General features: G+C 40.6%; 3 protein-coding genes across 3 annotated transcripts; 1 reads left to right on the top strand and 2 right to left on the bottom strand.

Moving 5' to 3' along the window:
• The first annotated feature begins 102 nt into the window (after positions 1-102).
• On the top strand, positions 103-5059 carry LOC144553188 (uncharacterized). The gene is made up of 6 exons (XM_078301288.1): positions 103-318; positions 496-2475; positions 2577-2771; positions 3461-3906; positions 4001-4144; positions 4789-5059. The coding sequence occupies exons 2-6, from the start codon at positions 511-513 to the stop codon at positions 5057-5059; spliced, it is 3021 nt and encodes a 1006-aa protein (XP_078157414.1). The 5' UTR covers positions 103-318; positions 496-510.
• Positions 5060-5215: 156 nt separating this feature from the next.
• LOC144552408 (uncharacterized) lies at positions 5216-6158 on the bottom strand. Its single transcript, XM_078300412.1, has 2 exons — positions 5581-6158; positions 5216-5509 (listed from the first exon to the last, which is right to left on the bottom strand). Exons 1-2 carry the CDS (start codon positions 6128-6130, stop codon positions 5325-5327), a joined length of 735 nt encoding a protein of 244 aa, XP_078156538.1. The 5' UTR covers positions 6131-6158; the 3' UTR covers positions 5216-5324.
• Positions 6159-6177: 19 nt separating this feature from the next.
• LOC144553186 (uncharacterized) lies at positions 6178-8831 on the bottom strand. Its single transcript, XM_078301287.1, has 4 exons — positions 8656-8831; positions 6499-8478; positions 6222-6397; positions 6178-6181 (listed from the first exon to the last, which is right to left on the bottom strand). The coding sequence occupies exons 2-4, from the start codon at positions 8461-8463 to the stop codon at positions 6178-6180; spliced, it is 2145 nt and encodes a 714-aa protein (XP_078157413.1). The 5' UTR covers positions 8464-8478; positions 8656-8831.
• Positions 8832-11005: the final 2174 nt, after the last annotated feature.

Raw genomic sequence — 11005 nt, 5'->3', positions numbered from 1 at the left:
GTACCATAGACTCACTCCGGCCATTTTTATTAATACCCAAAAAAAAAAACATTTTTACAATAATAACCTGACAATTTTTTTTTTTTTAAATCTGACCAGACCGCCGGTAATTGGGGCGGTCCGATTCCATACCAGACCGCCAGGACCCTGGGCGGTCCAGTAGGGACCAGACCGCCGGTAATTGGGGCGGTCCACTATGCTGCCATATAGCAGCTCTGTCTGCTGTCTCTCTAGCACAGTATCATTTATTAAACCACAGAGAAGAAAGAGAGAGCGATTTTGAAGCGATTTTAAGCGATTTAGAGGCGATTGCTACAGGTATATTATTTTTTATTTAATTATTTTATGTTTAATTTTTAATTAATAATTATTATACCCGCAGTCTGTAAAAACTATAAATTAGGCTTTAAGTAATATTATAATTAACTTTTAAATTCCAAAAAATAATGAATCTATTATACTGTAATTCTTATGAATGTTTTTTTTTAAATGTAGTTTGTTAAGGACAAAATGCTGGTTGCACTGTACGTGGGCGGTAGGCTAATTAAGGGTGCAGATGGCGTGTATTACTCGAAAGATGCCTCATTCGGCTTGCAGGTTAATGAAAGAACCACATTTATTGAACTTAAGCAACTAGTATATGAAAAGACTGGTGTGAACCCCGACCGGTATGAATTAGAATTGGCTACCCGAATTGACACACAACGGGCTGGGGCGGGTAGACCTTACTTTGTGAGTTTTCCTATAACAGATGAGGAGTTGTGGAAGGCTGTGTACCAACAATTTGAGTCTAGGGGGGTCGCTATGATAGACTTATATTCCAGGAGGGTTCCCCAGGCCGGGGCTAGACCTTTTAGTGCGGCTGGGGCTGGACCTTCTAGGGCTCCCCCTGCTGGACCTTCAGGTTATGACAATTCGGCTTATGACAGCCAGGGGTACCACCACTCCCCTCATGACAGCCAGGGGTACCACCACTCCCCTCATGACAGTCAGGGGTACCACCACTCCCCTCATGACAACCAGGGGTACCACAGTCCCTGTTATGACAACCCGGGGTACCATAACTCCCGTGAGTTTACTGAAGTTGTACCACCACCACCACCACCGCCCAGACAGACACCCATAATCCCTACATTTCCAGCTATACCAGAGTCATTACCGATACAGTTATCCGTTAATCCAAATGATACTAATATTGATGTTGATGCTATTGATGCCATACCGGAAAGAGAAATGGAAACCGGAGATGAATACCAAGGAATTTGGGAATCTGATGACTTATCAGATGGTGATGCAAATGTACCAGGTTTGTCCAGGGAAGAAAAATTCCCAATCAGGGGTCGAGGGAATAGGCATCCTGTCGCCACATTCAACGATACCACAGCTTTTGAAGAGGCTGACATTAGTTTCTTTGGTCCTCGTGTTGTATACAATCGTGAACTTGCCCCAGGGCAAGTCTATACCAACATAGATGAACTTGTAAAGAAAATCTATGAGACTCACGTTCACGGCAACTGGGAATGTATATTAGAAAAAAGAGAATCAAAAAGATTGGTTGTGATATGCAAAAATGCCCCTCGTTGTGAGTTTCGCCTTTATGCAACCCCTGCGGGTTCGGGGGAAGCATGGATAATTAAAAAGTGTGAACCACCTCATACATGCAAGTCTGCGTCCACAAGGACAGACCATTCAAACCTGACAGCATCACTAATTGCCGATGCAATTGAGGCAGACATTAAGTTGGACCCATCGATGAGCATCAAGGCGGTGGCTATGGCCGTCAGACACAAATACATACATGTAATCCCAAAATATAACAGGTTGTGGAGAGGTCGTGAACTTGCGATTTGCAGAATATTCGGTAGTTGGAAGGATTCATACAACTATCTGACACCATTGCTCCAGGCTATGGCAAGTACAAATCCCGGCACTGTATTTCAGCGGTGGCATGGCCCCATTTATGATAAGAATGGAGTACTAATAGAGGGAGTTCAACAATTCAAGGGCATTGCATGGGCTTTTGGTCCTTGTATCCAAGCTGTGCCATTCATCAGACCCGTTATCAGCATTGATGCATGCTTCATGTCTGGCCGTTACGAGGGGAGGCTACTGATAGCATGTGCATATGATGCTGAGAACCAGCTGTTGCCTTTGGCGTTTGCAATTGTTCGGAAAGAGGATGGTGAGAACTGGGGATTCTTTATGCAATTTTTAAGAAGACGGGTGGTTGGGCCAACAAAGTTTTTCTCTGTAATATCAGACCAGCACAAAGGAATAAAATATGTTTTTGATCATGAAGAATACGGTTGGTCAACACATACTGGCGAGTGTGTGCACAGGTTGTGTATGCAACACGTTGCGGAGAACCTTAGCAAGGCAACCGGAAACAATAGCTGGGTCCTAGAAACATTCAGACGTAATTGCAAAAAGAAGAAGCCAAGAAGGGTGGAAGAGATGAGTAGAGAATTTGCAAAGGTATGTGTTTGTTGATTGTTTACATGTCTTATTGTACTTTGTTAACATATTTTTATTTTAATTGTTTACTTATATTATTTTATTTCCTTATTTATATGTAGTATATGCCGAAAGCAAATCTGTACTTAATGAAGGTGGGCAAAAATAACCCCAGAGATGTCCAAGAGCCACCAGCATACGAGAAAATATTTCAAGCACGTGATGGAGGTTACCGTTGGGGAATTATGACCACCAACGGCTCTGAATCGCTGAATGCAGTCTTCAAGGAGAGCCGGACGTTGCCGGTGGCTGCAGTTGTAGAAGACACTTTCTACAAGTTAAATACATGGTTTCAGGAACGGCGTGCTAAGGCCGCAGAATTAATAAGGATGAACCAGTCATTTTCAACAAGGGTGGAGGAGAAACTAAAAAAACACAGGAATAAAGGTGCAACTATGACCGTGATCCCGATGGGTAATGACGGTACAGAATTCGAAGTGCACAATCCAAATGAGTACGTTCCTTCCAGCCGTAGACCAGATGGCACTATGGAGTTTGTGAAGAGGGCTTTCAAGTACGTAGTGCAATTCGGAGAGGCAAGAGAGGTGACCTGTACATGCCAAGGACCCCAACTAGCTGGAATACCTTGTAGTCACGTGATGGCGGTATGCCGAGTGAGAAACTTCTGCGAGGATCACTATGTCGCCGACATGTATCGTACCGATTACCTTGCTTCTACTTGGGGTGGATCTTTCCATTCTTATCCCAACCAGCATGAGTGGCCTGCGTATGTCGGTGATAGAATACTCCCTTCAGAAGGATGGATAAGGAAGGGGAGGAGGAGACACAAACGTGCTATAATGACCATGGACGAGATGGGTGGTAGGAGGCCATCGGGAAATCAGGCTCGCCGTTCCGTTTCTGACAGGCGCAGGGCAGGTAGGTAGCATTTTTCAGAATTAATTTATGTTTTTATTACAGTTCATATTTACAGTTAAAATTTCAGGTGAAGAACAAGCAGATTCAAGGGCCACTTCTTCTACTCCAGCATTGGTCGTGGTCACATCTGCCCATATGTCGGCCAGATATACCACATCCACCTCCCCGTTGGAGAGTTCCAGACCCAGACAGATGCCCCGCATATGCTGCTATATGGGGCAGGGATCACGACTACCAGGAGACGGGCAAGGGGGTTTCTTATGTCCGGGGTCAACTCCAGATGCTCCGACATTGTAACATCGATTGGTTCCCGTATCGTGCATTTTATCGTAGCGGTCTTCTGAGTCGGTTGACATTGGAGCAGAGACCACTCTCGTTTTATCAGGGACCGTTAGTTTGTTACTGGATAGTGGAGTACCATTATCCCGATCGGGTGTCCCGACAGTTCGGCTTGGATGCCTTCATCCCGGAGTACCCGCTGATTGGTCAGGATGAGACGGACAGGTTCCACAAGTAAGTACTATCGTCAAAGGAACAAATATCGTTATCACTTTACTATTGTCATTTTAATTTCGTTTCTGGACTTTCTAATTAATTGTACTTGCAGAACGACTCACTGCAAGCCCAAAGTCGACTGGAGGCAGCGTTTCAGCTTGGAGTACGACTGGGCTGGACATCCGGAGCAGCACTTATATGAGTCCTCACTCCCAGCAGATACCGAGGCGTGTGCAGCCGGACAGGGAGCTCAAAGGCAAAGCAGCTGCTAGGTTCAGTCCCTCGGGGAAGAAGCATAAGAGATGATTGCAGTTTTTAATGATGTTTTTATTATGATTGCAGTTTTTTATGATGTATTTTGGACTGTAGTATTATTATGATTGCAGTTTTATTTTATGTTGATCCATGGTTTTTATGTTTTTTCTACTTTACATCGAAACGGTCTTATGAAACTACAACATATCTGTTTCGTCAAATTATAAGTAATCAAGTGTTAAAACTAAGCAATTTCATCGAAACGGTCTTATACCTGTAGCAATCGCCTCAAAATCGCCCAAAAATATGTGCATTATCAAATCAAATTACATCAAACTTATAAAGAGTTATGACACCACTTATAATTATAGTCTACCATAGTCTAACAAGTGAAGTTCACGAATACAAAATCAGCTGCTACGGACCAGACCGCTGGTATCCCTGGCGGTCCACTAGCTGTCCTACAAAATCAGCATTTTCTCTCTCCAACACACACTACAAAGAAGGAGAAAGAGAGCGCAGACGATTGTTTCGGCGATTTCAGACGATTTTCTCCACTACTAAATCCGCAGGTATTTTTTTTTATTTTATAATTAGTCTATGTTTACTGTACAATTAGTCTACGTTTGTGGTTCTGTTCAACAGGATGGACAATAGCGAAAGATGTACTCATGCTACCAAATGTCACTGTGATGCAATACTTCTTTTGAAAAGAGTTGGTGTCAAATGTCCCATTGAAAATCCACCCCTTTCAGACGATGACTTTGTGGAAAATCCATATGGATATGGTAGGAAAAAAAATTCGGCGAGCACATCGTCGGGTGTCACCAATCAGAAGCCGGCGGCTAAGAATACGGCTGTTAAGAATTCGGCTGCTACGAAGTCAGTTAGTAAGAAGCCGACTGCTAAGAAATAGGATTTTAAATTCGTCAATTTGGTTTTTTCGTTGTGAGATGTTTCTTGATGTATTTTATCATCTTGTCAGACAATTTATCAGTTATCTCTGAATTAATTATTGAATATGCTAGATAATATAACTGTAGTTCGGAAGTAGTCTAACATAGTCTAACAAGTAAAGTCCACGAATACAATTAAAGTTCAATGATACAACTGAAGTTCACCAATATTCATAAGTTAGTTCAAACCAAACAAAATAAGTTCTCCCAAGCAAAATAATAAGTTCATCTTTCACGACGTCGGAATAGACCCAATAGACGGGAAGATTTTCTGGTGCCAGCTGCAGGTGCAGCAGTACTTGTAGACCCTTGGCTACTAGATGATTGGGTCGCAGGAGGTGGTTGTCTTCTACCAGTTGCTTCAGCAACAACTCTCGCATTTTCTCTTTCATTGTGTTCGTTTATGGCATCTGAACATAACAACAGAGTTCAGTTATCAATATAATAAAAACATAAATTAATTCTGAAAAATGCTACCTACCTGCCCTGCGCCTGTCAGAAACGGAACGGCGAGCCTGATTTCCCGATGGCCTCCTACCACCCATCTCGTCCATGGTCATTATAGCACGTTTGTGTCTCCTCCTCCCCTTCCTTATCCATCCTTCTGAAGGGAGTATTCTATCACCGACATACGCAGGCCACTCATGCTGGTTGGGATAAGAATGGAAAGATCCACCCCAAGTAGAAGCAAGGTAATCGGTACGATACATGTCGGCGACATAGTGATCCTCGCAGAAGTTTCTCACTCGGCATACCGCCATCACGTGACTACAAGGTATTCCAGCTAGTTGGGGTCCTTGGCATGTACAGGTCACCTCTCTTGCCTCTCCGAATTGCACTACGTACTTGAAAGCCCTCTTCACAAACTCCATAGTGCCATCTGGTCTACGGCTGGAAGGAACGTACTCATTTGGATTGTGCACTTCGAATTCTGTACCGTCATTACCCATCGGGATCACGGTCATAGTTGCACCTTTATTCCTGTGTTTTTTTAGTTTCTCCTCCACCCTTGTTGAAAATGACTGGTTCATCCTTATTAATTCTGCGGCCTTAGCACGCCGTTCCTGAAACCATGTATTTAACTTGTAGAAAGTGTCTTCTACAACTGCAGCCACCGGCAACGTCCGGCTCTCCTTGAAGACTGCATTCAGCGATTCAGAGCCGTTGGTGGTCATAATTCCCCAACGGTAACCTCCATCACGTGCTTGAAATATTTTCTCGTATGCTGGTGGCTCTTGGACATCTCTGGGGTTATTTTTGCCCACCTTCATTAAGTACAGATTTGCTTTCGGCATATACTACATATAAATAAGGAAATAAAATAATATAAGTAAACAATTAAAATAAAAATATGTTAACAAAGTACAATAAGACATGTAAACAATCAACAAACACATACCTTTGCAAATTCTCTACTCATCTCTTCCACCCTTCTTGGCTTCTTCTTTTTGCAATTACGTCTGAATGTTTCTAGGACCCAGCTATTGTTTCCGGTTGCCTTGCTAAGGTTCTCCGCAACGTGTTGCATACACAACCTGTGCACACACTCGCCAGTATGTGTTGACCAACCGTATTCTTCATGATCAAAAACATATTTTATTCCTTTGTGCTGGTCTGATATTACAGAGAAAAACTTTGTTGGCCCAACCACCCGTCTTCTTAAAAATTGCATAAAGAATCCCCAGTTCTCACCATCCTCTTTCCGAACAATTGCAAACGCCAAAGGCAACAGCTGGTTCTCAGCATCATATGCACATGCTATCAGTAGCCTCCCCTCGTAACGGCCAGACATGAAGCATGCATCAATGCTGATAACGGGTCTGATGAATGGCACAGCTTGGATACAAGGACCAAAAGCCCATGCAATGCCCTTGAATTGTTGAACTCCCTCTATTAGTACTCCATTCTTATCATAAATGGGGCCATGCCACCGCTGAAATACAGTGCCGGGATTTGTACTTGCCATAGCCTGGAGCAATGGTGTCAGATAGTTGTATGAATCCTTCCAACTACCGAATATTCTGCAAATCGCAAGTTCACGACCTCTCCACAACCTGTTATATTTTGGGATTACATGTATGTATTTGTGTCTGACGGCCATAGCCACCGCCTTGATGCTCATCGATGGGTCCAACTTAATGTCTGCCTCAATTGCATCGGCAATTAGTGATGCTGTCAGGTTTGAATGGTCTGTCCTTGTGGACGCAGACTTGCATGTATGAGGTGGTTCACACTTTTTAATTATCCATGCTTCCCCCGAACCCGCAGGGGTTGCATAAAGGCGAAACTCACAACGAGGGGCATTTTTGCATATCACAACCAATCTTTTTGATTCTCTTTTTTCTAATATACATTCCCAGTTGCCGTGAACGTGAGTCTCATAGATTTTCTTTACAAGTTCATCTATGTTGGTATAGACTTGCCCTGGGGCAAGTTCACGATTGTATACAACACGAGGACCAAAGAAACTAATGTCAGCCTCTTCAAAAGCTGTGGTATCGTTGAATGTGGCGACAGGATGCCTATTCCCTCGACCCCTGATTGGGAATTTTTCTTCCCTGGACAAACCTGGTACATTTGCATCACCATCTGATAAGTCATCAGATTCCCAAATTCCTTGGTATTCATCTCCGGTTTCCATTTCTCTTTCCGGTATGGCATCAATAGCATCAACATCAATATTAGTATCATTTGGATTAACGGATAACTGTATCGGTAATGACTCTGGTATAGCTGGAAATGTAGGGATTATGGGTGTCTGTCTGGGCGGTGGTGGTGGTGGTGGTACAACTTCAGTAAACTCACGGGAGTTATGGTACCCCGGGTTGTCATAACAGGGACTGTGGTACCCCTGGTTGTCATGAGGGGAGTGGTGGTACCCCTGACTGTCATGAGGGGAGTGGTGGTACCCCTGGCTGTCATGAGGGGAGTGGTGGTACCCCTGGCTGTCATAAGCCGAATTGTCATAACCTGAAGGTCCAGCAGGGGGAGCCCTAGAAGGTCCAGCCCCAGCCGCACTAAAAGGTCTAGCCCCGGCCTGGGGAACCCTCCTGGAATATAAGTCTATCATAGCGACCCCCCTAGACTCAAATTGTTGGTACACAGCCTTCCACAACTCCTCATCTGTTATAGGAAAACTCACAAAGTAAGGTCTACCCGCCCCAGCCCGTTGTGTGTCAATTCGGGTAGCCAATTCTAATTCATACCGGTCGGGGTTCACACCAGTCTTTTCATATACTAGTTGCTTAAGTTCAATAAATGTGGTTCTTTCATTAACCTGCAAGCCGAATGAGGCATCTTTCGAGTAATACACGCCATCTGCACCCTTAATTAGCCTACCGCCCACGTACAGTGCAACCAGCATTTTGTCCTTAACAAACTACATTTAAAAAAAAACATTCATAAGAATTACAGTATAATAGATTCATTATTTTTTGGAATTTAAAAGTTAATTATAATATTACTTAAAGCCTAATTTATAGTTTTTACAGACTGCGGGTATAATAATTATTAATTAAAAATTAAACATAAAATAATTAAATAAAAAATAATATACCTGTAGCAATCGCCTCTAAATCGCTTAAAATCGCTTCAAAATCGCTCTCTCTTTCTTCTCTGTGGTTTAATAAATGATACTGTGCTAGAGAGACAGCAGACAGAGCTGCTATATGGCAGCATAGTGGACCGCCCCAATTACCGGCGGTCTGGTCCCTACTGGACCGCCCAGGGTCCTGGCGGTCTGGTATGGAATCGGACCGCCCCAATTACCGGCGGTCTGGTCAGATTTAAAAAAAAAAAAATTGTCAGGTTATTATTGTAAAAATGTTTTTTTTTTTGGGTATTAATAAAAATGGCCGGACTCACTCAGTCATTGTACATATTCGTTTGATATGCTTACTTTTATTTCAGAAACTTTACACTTTATCGTTTTTAATTTCAGTCAAAAAATCTTCGAAGTTTAAACAATTACTTTAACATAATGTTATAGTATAATTTAGCTTGCTAATTACATAGAAAAATATCATAACAAAAAATTTAATAAGTGAGCCGAATCATCACGAAACTTCGATATGATGTATTAGATTTATTCGAAAAAGTTGTACTCTATTTTCTTGAAGTGAAACAATAAGAAATACGACTGCTTTTCCTGGTGGGTCCTTGAAGATTAGAATGTTTCTTTGAAAGGTAATTTTATGAACTGAACTTTTAAGTATTAATTTTTAGAAAAGGAAATGCAAGAGGAAGTGCAACTCTAAATCAATCATTTTTTTTATTTTTTTTTGTAGTTGAATACACGTGTATTTTTCTCTCTTTGAAAATATCAACCACCCAAACAATCTTTTGTACTTTCGGTTCTTTTTTAAAACATACAAAAATACAACTGTTTAAGCGACTTTGATCAAGTAGATGAAAGGAAAAAACAAATATTGAAACAAACTTATAACCAAGTCCTAGAGCGAATTGTGATAATACCAAATTCGTATATATTTTTTAATGAACGGATATGAATACAAATACAAATACAAATAGTAAATATATGTTAAAATTTAAAATCAAATTCTTCTTAAACAGATACAAATACAAAACTGATAATATACAAATACAAATTTGAATACTAATACGAAACAAATAATATTAAATTATAAAAATAGTCTCGGATAGTGATTTCAATTAATAGAGTACGTATCGGATTGAGATTTTTTATACATATATCCATATAAAATTAGTTTTAATTTTGATGTGCTTTTAAAAAAACAGTGTGTAATGGAATGGAGAGAAATGTGAAGAAAATTAGTTCACCGTCTTTACACTTTAAATCAGGGTGAACAAAATTACTAAATTTCTATATACAATTCATCTTGAGTGAGTCTATGGTACTATGCATATCACGGGTTGTTATCGTGCTACGGCTCTATATTCGAGTTTTCAAATCCTAACGGTCGATCCAAACTGTTCATCTTGTTCTCCATATTAATATGTGTTTGGAGACCAAATTTTACATTTTTTGAAAAAAATTTACTATTTTTTTTAGATATTTAGAAAATCACTTGATCTGAAAATTCTGGACCATCCAAAAACAGTGATTTTCAATAAATCTAAAAAAATAGTAAAATATTTTCAAAAAATGTAAAATTTGGTCTCCAAACACATATTAATATGGAGAACAAGATGAACGGTTCGGATCGACAGTTAGAATTTGAAAACTCAAATATAGAGCCGTAACACAGTAACAAATCGTAATATGCATAGTACCATAGACTCACTCATTCATCTTCTCTTCACGTATTCGTATCCTCTGAGATATCTCAAACTTTGTGTGACTTTATGGAAAATCCCAATCGTTTAAATACGTTATACACAAATCTCAAAGCACACATAATACTGACCCCCTACATCACCCCGAATAGGCACCGGACACGTCGGTCACACAAAAGTTGAGATATCTCAGAGGATACGCACTCTTCTATTCACTCTGCTTCCCTCTGTTCCCTCCAATTATACAATTAGTTTACGTCTCTGGTCAGTCACAATCAGCAACTTGTTAGCTAAGTCTTAGATTCTATCCTTAGTTCTTACCCATTAAGTATTAGTATTATTCATATCCTACTCTCATATGTTAATAGATATAGTATATTAATTTTTTTTAATTTTTTTTAAGTTTTAAGAAACCTTTTTTTGCAAATAATTTGAATACAGTTTGAGAATAATTCGCAAAATTCACAAATAATGTTTGAAAATAAAAATCAGAAAATAACTTGTAAATAATTCATGAATCTTATTAATAAGTTCATGATCACCGACCAGCATCTAAATAATTTTCCAGCTTGTGGCACAAACAAAAATTCAGTTTCTCCTAGCCGGACCAATTGAAGAATATCAATTTTATATATAGAAAATATACCTCC

The sequence above is a fragment of the Carex rostrata genome, chromosome 4 (genome assembly GCF_964058835.1).
Source record: "Carex rostrata chromosome 4, lpCarRost1.2, whole genome shotgun sequence".
In the NCBI taxonomy this organism is placed as follows: Eukaryota; Viridiplantae; Streptophyta; class Magnoliopsida; order Poales; family Cyperaceae; genus Carex; species Carex rostrata.
This window is presented reverse-complemented; position numbering and strand designations above follow the sequence as displayed.